Raw genomic sequence first — 14420 nt, forward strand, 5'->3', positions numbered from 1 at the left:
ACTACCAAAAAGCACCTCATTAACTCAAATTTAATTGCACCCCTGGGTTTTTCTGGCTTTCTACCAAACTGACCAACCAAACAGGCATGCAGAGGCCTGTCATTTTCCACTTTGCTGCACATCTGCCTTTCCAATTCAGAACCGTGCTGAGGGCAGAGGGGATGTGTCTCTTTCCACTAATTTCTTCCCTTCTAGATGTCATCTCCTTTTCAGAAATGAATCGTCTGCCCTCACTCTTCCTCCCCTTTCCAAGTTCCTAGAGAAAACTCCCCCACCTTCTCAAACTCCCGCATACAAACTGAGCCATAAATCCTGGAAACATGCTGCTGTTAAAAGCCTGTAAACTTGAGCACCCCGTCTCTGTGGCAAAGACTTCTAGCAAAGGAGCGCTTAGTAGGAAATCTAATAGCGCACATTCCTCATAAAGTGGGACTGTTTGGTTATTTTCCACCTCCTTGGCCTAATTAAAGAGCTGCTACTCGTTCAAGGTGCCCCATATTCTTCCAAGGAGGCAGTGTCAGCATGTCATTGTTTCATATAGTGCTGAGAAAAATGATTTACCCACTTACAGATTTTCTTGGGGTTGTTTCTCCTTAGAAAATGCTTCAAATAATCAAGGTTTGTTAAATCTTGATCTTACAGTAATGAACCACTTTACTGTCCAGTTTCACTAGCACAGTAAATCAAATCTGATCATTAAATCATTAAATCTGTTGAATCATCAAGTCACTTAAGTAGAATTCTTGAAGCATAAAGTAGGTCAAGAGTGTGAACACACTTTCTGCAGAGCTTCAAGAAAAAATAGTGTTAAAGAAATTCAAGAACAATAAGAAACAAATACGTCAGCGTCTGTCAGACACTGACGGTGGACACTGTTCTCCACCATAGAAGAGTGGAGAACCACCATAGAAGAGTGGAGAACCCCTGTTTTTGGGGTGTCGACTGACCAAAATTACCCCAAAAACACAATGACAGTTTATTTAGGAAGTCACAAAAAAACCCAGAACAGCTTCTGAAACCGTCCAGGCCTCGCTTGCCTCAGAAACCATGAAAAAGTCCAGCCATTAGCTTGTCACCTTGAGCTCAAGGAAGACCAACTGGATGGCTCATTAACGGAACAAAAACCACAACAAAATAGAGGTTTCATAGTGGCCTAGTCAAAGTCTGGATTTAAATCCAACAGAAGTGCTGCATCTTCACTTAAACAGCTTGTTCACGCTCAAAAACCTTCAAATGTGGCTTAATGTTAAATAATTCTGCAAAGAGTAGACAAAACACAACTTATTACAGAGATATCACAACCAGTCAGTAGGGGGCGATCACTTTCTCACACATGGAGAGATTGCTTTCATTAGATTTTTTCCTGAAATGTAAAATTGATTATTTGCTTTTGGGTTTACTAAGGTTGTCTTTGTCTGATTATTAATATTTGCTAGATCACCTGAAACATTTAAGTTTGTCCAAAAATATCTGACTGTATCTGATGATTCTTCTTCACCACATTAAAGTGTTTGAAGATATAATGTTCATTGTTTGCTGGTTAACATCTAAGCTGAGTTTCAGCACCAGCGTTGCAGAAATCAGTGCAATTCACATACCGTGTAAAATGTTGCTCTCTTTCCTTCCTGTAGCTGAACTGAGATACGGCTGCCCTGGAAACCAAAGCAACACACTGCTGACCCGCAGCTCTAATTTTATTTCTCTGCAAGGAAACGTAAACAGAACTGAGTCAAATAAAGAAAAGTGTTTATTCTCATCTGTGTTCCTCGACTGTGTGCAGCCTGCTCGATCTGAAGTGACTGAGTGATGCTTTGCTCTGTTAATCCCAATTCTGCTTGTCTGTTTCAGCTGCCTTTCTGGGAGACATTGCTTTGGATGAAGAGGACTTGAAGTCTTTTAAGGTGGACCGAATCATCAATTTGGCTCAGAGAACCGTCCAGACCATAAATCACACGGATACAGGTAATGACAATAGGCACTCACTGGACTAAAGAGACAAATAGCAACAATGTTTAGGATAATTGCTCGAAATCAAATTGTGTGAAAAAGCCATAATTGCTACATTGCTGTTGTATGCTTGTGTTGTCTGAGGACATCATGCTGCATCTGTCAAACCTGCAGTCATGTATGTATGTATGCGTGGGTGTGTGTGTGTGTGTGTTTTAAGCCCTCTTTAAATGTGCCTAAAGGTGGGTTATCAGCACACATTGCTACACCTCTGAGATAAGGTTTCAGAATAATTGCTGGGCTTTGTGGAGCTGAATAAAAAAATAACAGCTGTGAGTCAAAGCAGACCAGAGGCTTTGCTGCTCTGTAAGATCCAGGCAAACAGGAACCAACAAGTGTGTCCAAGTCAGCATCTGTGTTTGAACAGGGCTAGTTTGCTGTTCTTTTTATTTTGCTAACAGGCATGTAGAGCGAGAGAGACTCGTTGAAAGATTAAGAATATATTGCAACATCTTAAAATATTACCCTGAGGGTTGATTTGTGGCGTGAATGGGAATCCCTCAGTCGCAGAACTGGAGCGGAGACAGACTGTCCGTACGTACGCAATGGACCGGGTTAGTCACAGCACATTTCATTTTTATGTAGTGAAAAGCTACTCTAATTTTCAGAATGAGCACCTATCAGCTGTAGTTCTCCATAAAATGCATCACAATCTGGAAGCAGCATTTCGTAACAGTAATGTTTCGTGGGTTGCTGTTTGCATTAGTCATTTTACTGTCTCCAGTACTAATGCCCCGAGAACTTCTTCATATTTTAAAGTGGAATGTCATACAACAGACTGACTACACTACTGCATCATTCTGAAAGGGAAGGAAAGGGCTGCGTTCAGGTTATTTAATAATGCAGAAAGTGTGATGTGCATTTAAGTTTAGCCCCCTACATAAAATCCGTGGTTGTCCATCTAAACTGTACAGAAAATAATTGGAGCCACTTTAAACTCAGAACGATGATTACAATCTCAGTTTTCTGATGTCAAAAATCTGTATTCTGAGGGGAAAAAAAGTCAGAATGTATTGTTTTTTTCCAGTGGCCCTAATTTTCTAATGTATAGTTGACAGATTAAGAAAGCCCACCATATGCTGACATTTTAAAATGCATGTGGATGTAATGTAGGAGCTTTAATTATTTTGTAAAGTTTGGAGAAGAATTTTCAGTTTCTGACACCAAATGCATGATATGTACAAAATAGATTTCATGCTTCATCAGTTGTATAATAATAGTATTAATAATAATAATAATATAAAAAATCAGCTATTACAATTGGTTTTTGTGCTTGCTTTGTCTCTGCATGTTTTATCAGGGAACTGAGATGATTTGCCTGTTGTCAACATTTTTCCACAACGTGTGCACAAGTGAACGTGCTAATTGTTCTCACCAGGCGGCCAGCATGGATTTCTGCAGACTGAGCTGCAACAGAATAGATTTGTCCTTTACAGATTGTGCATGTCTATTAAATTGAAAGGAACTCAGGAGCTTCATGGTGCTTCTACAGCTGCTGCTACAAATGAACAATCTCATAAGGGATGACCAAGCCTGTTGCGGAGATTCAAGTCAACAGTGACTGTTTTGATTTTGTGGTGGATGAGAAAAAAATAAAGAGACAAAGGGGCGTTTGTGTCACTCGTTAAAATGATCCCTTTTTATCAACAACTCTAGGATTGGAAGAAATGATGTAATTGGCTTTCTCAGCAGTTTTTCAGTCTTGCTCATCAGACTCTCATCAGTTTCCCCTCCTACACAGATTTACTGCTTCTCTTTTTTTATTATTTCTTCTGTTTCAACAATATGTTGTTTTCTCATTCAAAAGTTCATAATGAACTTTTAAAATATATGTTTTTTAATTTGCTGTTTTAGGACTGAAAATCCAACATGATCACACATTGTCTTCAATTGTTCCACGTTACAACCACATCTTCAATCCATTAAGCTGGGATGTTATGTGTCGGACAAACACAAAGTAATGCGTAATTGTGAAATGTAACAGAAATGATTCAAGGTTTTTAGAGGTTTTCTTTCTAACAAATGTAAGGTATTGGTTTCTGCTACATTAAAATCTTTTGGAGGATGTCTCTACTAGATTAGGTCATTTACAGACTGGAAATTGTTCCCTTTGCATTTCTGCCAGTGCCAGAAATGTTCTGGCACTGGCATTTCTGGCACTATTCCATCATAATCCTGGCTTATTTTAATTCATCCAAGAAGTTTCTTTCTGAAAATGAACCTCTGCTCTTGATACTCTATACAACAATATAAAAGAAACATTACTTTAAAAAAAAGAAGTGTCTTCTTTTTTGTTTTGCATTTTTATATATAAAAAACACCTTGAAAAATTGTGTAAATTGTTTTTTTTTTTTTTTCACAATTGCAGGACACTTTTTTTGTTGGTGATGTTTTGAAAATGTTAGTTTTGAGAAAAACGTCTATGAGGTTGCGAGGCCTCTTTTCCATCACCTTAATCTTTAGCTCCCTTCACAGTTTCTCTGAGATTCAAGTGAAGTGGATCACTTCAGAGCATTAATATTACTTCCAATCAGACGAAACATGTAGTGAATAATAAATTACTTTAGGTTTAGGTTTGGAAAGGAGTTTCCCATCTGTCCTCCTGGTGCTGGAGAAGAAAAGGTAAAGAAACTCAGTGAATGCTGTTAAAAAAAAAACCTGAGGCTGAAATTGGACCAAAGTATAATGCTGTGAAAAATTATAGATTTTTTGGATTTTATGTTTTTATTAAATTTGCTAATGTATCAATTGTACATAGTAAGGTATTTTGTGGAAATAGATTAATATAACAAAATTTGGCATAAGGGTGCAACATAACAAAATGTGGAAAATGTGAAGCACTGAATATTTTCTGGATAGACCTTATACACAGATCAAATCGGAAAAGAAATGTTTCTTTTGTTAATCTCCGTCTTTAGGTTGGGGCTCGGTCTCCATGATAACATTCATCTCAGGTTGAGTGACATTAAAATAGTGAAATTAATTTGCCCGAAGAGTCTGCCTTCTCTCATATTAACATAACAGGGAAGAACAATGGGAAGAACAATGCTGCTTGAAAAACATGCCTCTTTAAGTAAAAGTCAGAATTTAAAATGAAAACTAATTATGCTTGAAAGCATCAAGGGTTTAAAGAGACTCTTTGAATAAATGCTCAATAAACTTTCACCATCGTCTCAATGGAAAATGTTGGTTAGTTTTTGCCGTCTTAATTAATCGAAGGATTGTTTTGTGGTCTTGTTTTGTTTAAATCCACAGATTCAGTTAGTAGCAGTGATCCAAACAGGCAGGCCGCACAGCGCAGGAAAAGGGCTGCCACCTCCAGACCTGAGCGCGTTTGGCCAGAGGGGGTCATACCCTACGTCATCAGTGGCAACTTTAGTGGTGGGCAACAACAACTGACTTGTTACGTTGTGTATCTGTTTAAAATATATGGCATCATAACAACAAAACCTGAAGGTAATATTTGTGAGTACAGTAAAAGTGAAGATAAATGGCTCTTCTAGTCATCACTATGGTTCCATTTGAGAAGTATTTGTCCATTCAGTAACACAACCTAATTTATTTTTTCAGAAAAACAGTCTTATTATTCTTACAGTGATCATTGGTAATACATAAGAGGTAAATTACAAATTACATCTTTTTGCCATATGATTATCAGTAGCTATTGCAAACAAAAAGGAGAAATGTGTGGCTTGTGTTGAGGCTTTGACTTGCTCATAAAGATATTGTTTAAGAACTTATAAAAAGTTCTAATATTTAAGTGTTTGGTATGGTTAGTGCTGCTAGGAGACAAAAAACACAATGTTGGTGTGTATTTTAAAAAGATTGAGAACATTTCAACAGAGGTTGAAACATAAAGTGGTAAAGCAGAGCACTCTTTAACCTTCCTGTTATAGACTAAAAGTCTTACTCTCTCACTCTGGGTTCGTAAAGCCTTAAACATCACATTAATGCTAAAAGTATCTAGATACTTTTGAGTCTTCATTCGGTAGCAGGGTCCACACTAAAGAGTGCTTACCAGTATTAGTCTACAGTTTCTTAGTTGGAAACAGTCTTTATTCGTTCAGCTGTGTTTTCTCATCCTCTCTGTGGTCCTTTTCAGGCAGCCAGCGGGCTATTTTCCGCCAAGCCATGCGGCACTGGGAGAAGCACACCTGTGTGACCTTTATAGAGAGGACCCAGGAGGAGAGCTATATTGTCTTCACTTACCGTCCATGCGGGTGAGTCAGCGGGTTTTCATCTTGCTCATGTAGGAACTTAACAATGCTCATGCTAAAGGGATTCGGTATGCACAGCTAATTATTTTTGCGCGTGAGTACTCCTCCCTGTCTCCTGCTCAGCAGCCTTGTTGGTTCCCTCTGTCTGCAGCCTCTCTGCAGTAGGTAAGGTGCTGTTTGGCCCACTGACAGCTCTGAAAGTGACAATCCTTTGAGTGAGCAGGAATTTCCGGTGCCTCTTCATTGAACTTCAGGACTTGCTGAGTGTCTCTGAGTCATTCACGGCGTACAGGACAGAGCAGAAGGAGGACATGTCCCGTCAGCGTTTTTCCTTTTCTCCGGGGAAGTGCTTATTGTGTTGTTGCTATGCGACTGGTTTCGATCTGTTTAGACATGCAAGGTTTTTGGGGGGTTTTTTTTGGGGGTTTCCTGATGATTATTTTCTCATTAAATCTTTTAAAACATACGATATTTTTAGCAAAAGAGGCTCAAGGCAACCTCAACCCACAAGCCATTAAGCCATTTGCCTCTTTGGACTGATTTTTATCATTCGAAACCAACAGTCCAAATAAGAGCAGATGCAGCTCCTGAAACTGAACTTTACCAGCTGACTGCGAGTTGCCATTTTTAGCCTGCTAGCTGGCCTTTTAAGCAACAAGGATGACATTATCCGCAGGCGGCAGCGGTTAGCAGTGGGAAAGCTCGACTCTGCTGCATATTCAGCAGGCCCCCATCTGTCCTGTGCAAAGTTCAAGGCGTGTCTCAAGAGAGTCCGGGCTGGCTTGCAGTAATTAGAGAGCGGCTGTCTGGCCCTCTGAGCCACTATATGTGTGCCTGTCCTGCAGACTCCCACAGTGAACCTTTCATGTCACGGTGAGGTGGGTAGCTGCATGCAGCAAGGTTCTGGTGCCACACTCAAATTTTTTATTTTCATTTCTCAGGCAGATGAGTGAGTGTGACACCTGTGTGCATGCATGATGGGTCACATACCCGGAGATTATTGAGCTGTTCATAATCAACTTTCATTGGAGTCATGACAGAGTTAATTGTGTTATCCTTCATTTCTTCATACTGTGCTTCTAAGCAGCCAGACTGCCTGATAATCTTCTAAATTGGGCCCAAGCAGTAATTCTTCAGACTTTCTGGAGTGATTAGATCCAGAATTAAAATTTCCTCTCTGCTAAATATTCCAGTCAACTATTAGTGGTATTATAGCAAAATGTAAGACAGCAACTCGACCATGAAGTGAAAAGGCATATAAAATCACAAGGCTTGCAGATGCTTGCGGAGAGCAACTTTCTGGTGATTTAAAAGCTGCAGACCGCCGACTTCTCTTGGCTTTAAGATTAGCCCAAGAGCCATCTTCATAGAGAGCTTCATATAATGAGAGCAGCTGCAGCCAAGCCTTACATTGGCAAACGCAATGCAGAGCATTGGATGCATTGGCACATTTTGAACAATTTTATGCACCTGACTTTGTGGGACCAATTTGAGGTTGACCTCTTCCTGCTCCAACATGATTGCACTCCACTGCACAAAGTAAGGTCCATAAAGTAATGGAAGTACGGTTTCAGTGTGGAGGAACTTGACTGAGCCTCTGCCTCGATAGAATACCTTTGGGACGAATTGGATTGGAAACTGGCAATCTTGTCCAACATCAGTGTCTGACCTCAGAAACAATGGCAAGACATTAAGAAAATCTCACTCGGAAATGTTGCGGACAGCTTTCCCAGAGGAGTCAAAGCACAAAACTAAAACTGATATGTATTTGCTTAAGTAACAGTTTTTTATTTTCCCATGCCTGCTTGGAAAGAAAGTATGGAGAAGTCCATCCATTCGCATAGTTAAGTAACAAACGTCTGAGCTGTTAGAGACACAATTTTTTTTTGTTTCTCCTGGTATCCATTCAACTTGTTAATAATTATTTTATCCCTGAAGCATAGAGTCTGGTATTTTAATGTTTGTCTTGGCTGTGTGTGTGTGTGTGTGTGTGTGTGTGTGTGTGTGTGTGTGTGTGTGTGATGATTCATAGATGCTGCTCCTACGTGGGTCGCCGAGGAGGAGGCCCCCAGGCCATATCCATTGGTAAAAACTGTGACAAATTTGGCATTGTGGTGCACGAGCTGGGACACGTGATCGGCTTCTGGCACGAACACACCCGGCCTGATAGAGACGAACACGTCAGCATCATCAGGGACAACATCCAGCCAGGTAGAGGAGCACGGACCTCGCCTAGGAATGTTCCCACAGTCTTGCACAAAATCCCCATCTCCTATTTTTTTTATACGCAGAAAGAGTGAACTAAGTTGCAAAACAGCATAAGAAAAACCACAAAGAGATTCACAGGAATTTTACATCTTTACATATGTGTGCTGAGATCTGCTTTGGCAGATATAAAAGTGATCTCACCTTTGACACACTTACTGATTTACAGTCTGACTCTGTTTCATAACTCTTTTTTTTTTTCTCTCCCTCAGGGCAGGAGTATAACTTCTTGAAGATGGAGCCAGGGGAGGTGGACTCTTTGGGAGAAGTCTATGACTTTGATAGCATCATGCATTACGCAAGGAACACATTCTCCAGGTAGGCACCAGGGAAAGTCCGCCCCCCTATGTCTCTAAGAAAATATTAGTCTCGGATAAAGTCAGACTGAGCTGTTTCTCCACTCTGCTCTACGCTTTTAACCCAGTGCCCTGTTTTCCATTTCAGCGCATATCGCTGAAAGACGCGTCTCAATCTGTAAGCACCAGCTCTGTATCCACAGGCCACTGCTGAGTAATATGGCAAAATTCCCAAATCTTGGGAAAAGGGAATAATTGAACTCTCAGTTCTTCTCTAGTAATAAATCACAAGCAAAACACGTTTTTTGAGCTAGTTCTGCTTTTTCAAAAAAAACCTTTTGTTTCTTTAAGGTCAGTTTGGATCTGAGTGTTTACTTCCTGTAATAAACTAGAGAATTGGTAAGAAAAAGAAAATCTTTGAATCTAAGTAGAGAATGTTACAAAACTTTCGAAGTGAAACAAGGATCCCATCTATTTCTGAATCCATCTTTTGACCTTTTTTCCTTACGCTGCAGTCCCTATGGGAGAACCCTAATGACAAAATCAATTTACATATGTGTTTGGAATTACAAATTTTATGAGCAATTGGATTTGTCTGGATCCTTTTCCACTTTCCTCTTTTCAACTCCTCTGTGCTTTACAAAAGTTTTCACACCCTTGAACTTTTTTTAACGTTTTTTCACATGACAACTCCTGGAACGTGAAGCTCCATCCCAACCTCAAACTGTTTACAATCACCTTCAAATCAACTCTGAGCAGCTTCTAAAAAATATCTCGCTGCATGTTGCTGCCACTACAGTGTTATCACAGTGAGGATGGAGTGTTTTGAATTTAGGTCATCTTCATCTTCTTCCTCAAGCTTTGCTCTCTCACCTTTACATCTTGTTGAAACTTGCAAACGTCTCTTGGCTTTCTTCTGACTAATTTTCCATATTAATCTGATTTGTGTAGTGCATGGCTAGTTAGAGCTGGGCGATAAATCAGTAATTTTGATCATTCTAATTCTATGTTTTTAAAAATTAATTTGGGGAAAATCAGGATTTTCTGCTGTTTTGTTCTTGATAGCTGATTCAGGTGAGCAGCAGCATCTCTGTTTTGTCATAGCAATATGTCTTAACACCTCTTTCGTGGTGATATGGAGCTTCTTGTTAAAGCTGTGCTCCTGTCCCATAAAACACGTCTTTATGGTCCTGGAAGCTCTTCAAAGAGGCCTTCATGATGAATTGGATGGTTGCATAGGAACTAATTTCAGCGGCATCTGCTGCAAAGCGCTTCGGCACCTTTCAAACACTCAGGTGTTATAAGGGAAACATATTAAAAGCAGACATTCATCTGCAGAACTGGAGGAAGTTCATTGACGTTTATTGGCTAAAGTTGTTTCCACCTGGCTCTAAATGTGTTCATCATGGATTACAATTGATAATTTCACAAAATAGTTGTAATACATCAGCTAGATTCTGGAGGAGTGTCACTTAAATCTACTTAAATCTTAGATATTATCAGTTGACCTCATTCCTGGCTCTCTGTTGAAACCTACAACTGAGCACAATGTTCAGCTGTCCTTTCTCACAGGAGTGTGCAGGTTATTACTCTCTTACTTTAGTAAGATTGTAAAAAGCCTTGAAAGCAGCTTGATCTCACTAAATTATTTTGGAAGGTAAAAAATTAAGAAATGGTTTTATTGGAGAGGCTGGAGGATTTGTTGGTTTTGCTTAGTTTTTTCCCTAAGCTCTCCTAACAATTTCTTTACAAAAAAAAAACTTTTGCAGTTTATACTTTTCCCTTTTTAAATTAATGGAATTGTGTAAGAGCTGAATTGGCTAATCATGACTCCATGTTTTCCTGTGTTATGAATATGCGTCTTTTAGCAACTCAATTGAAAAAAAAATATAAAGTTTTGTGTCAACCATCATAAGTCGGGAACAGGCTACCCTCCTAAAGTTGTTCACATATACAACCAGAGCGATAATTAAAAAGACTGAAACAACTAGAGCTGTGACAGACAGGAACAGACAAGGAGCCACGTTTATCCTGCCACCACAGACTGTCAGAGGGAAGGTAAGGGAGGAAAGCAAATCTGCAAAGATTATTGGTTGCAGATCTACAGCAAAGAGTGGCACCTTGGTTCACCCAATCTCCATTACAACCACTAGACCGATGGTTCCCTGGTACAGATTTGTTCCTGTTGCAACACGGATGAATCAGACGTCTGAATTACCGCCTTACGTCTTAGAAACACTCTTGGTTTGTTTATAAGAAGTAATGGATAAATATGTGGGAAAGTCCCTCATGTCCATTATTAAGTACGGTAGAGGATTTCTACCATTGTTAATGGCATCCCTCTGTTGGTGTTTAGCACCATGCAGCCCTTTGGCACGCAATTCCTTTCTGGTGGCTCTGCCCAAGAAAAACTGGAACTGGTTCAGCATTTGGCCTTTCAGTAAAAATAATTACCCAAAACAAACACAGCAATCAGCGCAAACATAGTTTGCCAGATAAATACAGAGAGGGAGAGAAAGATTGCTGTTCTGCCTTTGTCTGCCTGCTACAACCTTTTGAAATTTATAGAATCCAAGTCCTCTGGTAGCTCCAAAAGAAGAGTGGATGAAATGTTCAATAAAGGGTGATATGAAGTGTTAACTAGCTGATTTTAATAAAACAAGTTCCTTACTCATGATTTCCCCGCCCGGCTTTCTCACGGTTTCATATTAAAGGTTATGTTTTTCCTAAAAGTTTTTCATCAAGAGGTTAAGCTGCCGCCATAAAAGATTAATTTATTTTAAGACTTTTCACACATCTTAACTTACCAGCTGGGTGACAGCAAAGCCAAACTGGACCGCTGCAGAGAGGCTGGCTGATTCATTAATGTAATTATAAACACACCCTTTGCAGAACGACTTCTTGCAGCGTTGCCATGTACAAGCTGTGATATTTTAAATTCAAATGGTCTTCTGAGGCTTAAACTATGCTTCTTCAGTAAACACGGACAATTTCAGAAAAGCGCCAGCATCTCTGATCAGCATAGCATTTCCAATCTGATCTCAAAATTTTAAGCAAGAACAACAGAAAAGCAAAAAGACGCAGCCCAGACGACGATCAGTGCATCCTCCGTCTGATATAAGAAGCAGCTGTTGGCTGTTCCTAATTGGCCCTCGCTGTCAGCTGTACATATATGCCACATCATAGCCTCTTTGGGTTTACCCTTTCGCTGTTGTGGCCTCTTCCCACATCTACTGCTCTTGTGGCAAATGGATTCTGGGAAGCAGAGAGGGAATCTTTGTCTAAACAGACGCTGAGGCTGGATGTAGGCCAACGTACAGAAATTCCTGTCTGGCCCTGTGCATGCAGGTTAAGTATGTAGTTCATGCAGATTAGAAGTGAAATATGGATATTGTTTTGAGAAATTAAATTTTTTTTTTTTTTTTTTTGGTGTTAGATTGAATGCTTTTAGTAAACTAGGGGAAAACCGCTCAATTTTATTGCAACTTTTGTAAAAGGTGGTATTTGGTGAAAGATTTGATCCCGTATTCACTTTCTGCACTATAAGCTGTTGTCCCTCGTGGGTCAAGATCTGGATTTAACCTCTTAATCTTTCAGATTTGCAGAACACCCTCCAGCTTTCTGCCAAACAGGGCCAATCAGTTGCTTTTGTGAGGTAATCCACCCCTGCTCAGTTTCCAGTGTAACTTCATTCCTGCTCTGATTCATGGGGCCATGCCGATCAATAAGAGTGCTTAGGAATTAGAGAATGGTTGCCTCTAGGAATCAGAGAATCAGAGAATGGTTGTTGGGGAATGTTTCACACCGCTGTAATAGCAAAGAAGAGGCTCCTGTTAGCTTTTCTCAAGTCATTCCAGGCACTTTTTCTTAAGTGATGATTGGCTGGTTTACCTGTGCCAGTGTCATTCTGTGCTGCCTTATTGTTAGCCGGCGTGTTTGCACGGTGTTTTACAGTAAATCACCGTGGGAAGCCAGAGTTTCTGCCTGCGGGTGTTGTTCAGAAGATTTCATGGCTCGTCTTGATGTTTTGCCTTGTCTCCTGGGGACGATCAGGACTGATCTCACGCGTTTTGTCTAGCCTTTAGTCTCCGACCCATAGCCCCTGTGTTCCCCCATCCGATATTTTTTTTTTCAGGACAGGAGGATGGACCAGTGCCAACTCAAATAGAGATCAGCCAGTGCTCCCATTATTTGTTCTGACACTGGTTGAGTGGCGTCCTTTTCTCTCTCTTTTTTTTTTTATCAGTAGCCAGCTAACAGGCTTCTGGAGACTCACAGACAGTCAGACAGGCAGAGTCCAAAGTGTTCGCTCAGGCTGCTCTGTTTGCACATGCCTGGCGTTTGTAGGCATGTCGCCATGGGAACGGTCAGCAAGCCAAGCCTCTCCTGGCCAAAACTTGGAAAAATGAAGATGATAAACTATCAAACTGTCAAGTTGCAGCAATTGAATCTAAGAGTGTTTATTTCCCGCACAAACTGTTCTAGTATACATTTTTTAAGCTAACAGACACCCAAATAGATCAGTTTTATGGTCTGCATTTTAAGGAAGAAAGTGAATTGTGCCCACAGCTCATGTTGTTCCATACGGTCATTCAGTAACTCTGGAGAAGTTGTTGGTGTCGGCCCAGACACGCGTTTGGAACGATATAAGCTTTTCTTTTTTATATATATATATCTCTGTAACAAATGGCTTAGTCCCTCTTTCACTCTTGATAAGTGTGGAAAAGTCTGGACAAAGAAAAGAATACCAGAAATATTTCTATCCCAGTCTTTCCTCCCTTTTTCATTCTCCACAAGAAGGATGTTTGTATACACAAAGCTGCTCCAACTAGTCTGTTATAAACTAGAGAAATAAATTCATTAAAAAAGATGCACGTGGAATTTTGCATCATTCTTCTTCCAGCCATCAATTCTTCCATCTCTTCAGCCGTCGGCTCTTCCGTTCATTCATTAGTCTTTCTTTATGGCTTGTGATCTATTGTAGTTTCCATGCTTGCAGGCTTACCACTGTAAAATAATGTGAAATTTTGCCTCTATGGCTGAAATTCAAGCACTCAGAAATTGAGTGATTCGTCTGAAAAAGTAGGACAGTTTGAAAACTCTAGAGAAACTCTGGTTTGTCTCCAAGCAAAATATTGTAGATCACAAAAACACATAAAGTAGAGATTTAATAATGATAATAAAAAAAACTCTGAAAATGTCCAGATTATGCTTGTGCACACATTAAGCTTTTTCACTTTAACCTTTACTGAAAATCAGAGATGAAGTGATGCTGAACAATATCATTATATTATTAACACCCTTTTATATTATTAACACCCTTTTGTCCAGATGAGCGTTGATGAGCGCAGTCATCCACAGGTGGTTTTGATACTACGATTCCTCTGAACTACTGCCAGGTTCATAAAGACATTTAGGTTCTTGGCCTGGAAACAGATTGACTTTGGTAGATTCATATCAGAAAGCTTTTGTCAAGCAGAATTGGATATTTTATAGAAGCATAAAGTATTTTTTAGCTCTAAAATGCTAGCTCATATGGAATACCAGCATGTGAATCTTGTCTCAGGGCCATATTTTTCATATGCAAAATTTATGATTTGCAGAATATATGAAGTGTGATTGATTCTTTACAAGC

General features: G+C 39.8%; 1 protein-coding gene across 1 annotated transcript in view; it reads left to right on the forward strand.

Moving 5' to 3' along the window:
• bmp1a (bone morphogenetic protein 1a) overlaps positions 1-14420 on the forward strand; it is a 37642-nt gene that overhangs the window by 9931 nt on the left and 13291 nt on the right. The window contains exons 2-6 of the mRNA XM_055049303.1: positions 1849-1962; positions 5263-5388; positions 6110-6227; positions 8257-8435; positions 8702-8807. Coding sequence (XP_054905278.1) covers positions 1849-1962; positions 5263-5388; positions 6110-6227; positions 8257-8435; positions 8702-8807 — 643 coding nt within the window. The remainder of the gene's footprint in view (positions 1-1848; positions 1963-5262; positions 5389-6109; positions 6228-8256; positions 8436-8701; positions 8808-14420) is intronic.

This window comes from Poeciliopsis prolifica, unplaced genomic scaffold, assembly GCF_027474105.1.
Source record: "Poeciliopsis prolifica strain line A6 unplaced genomic scaffold, Auburn_PproV2 SCAFFOLD028, whole genome shotgun sequence".
Taxonomy (NCBI): Eukaryota; Metazoa; Chordata; class Actinopteri; order Cyprinodontiformes; family Poeciliidae; genus Poeciliopsis; species Poeciliopsis prolifica.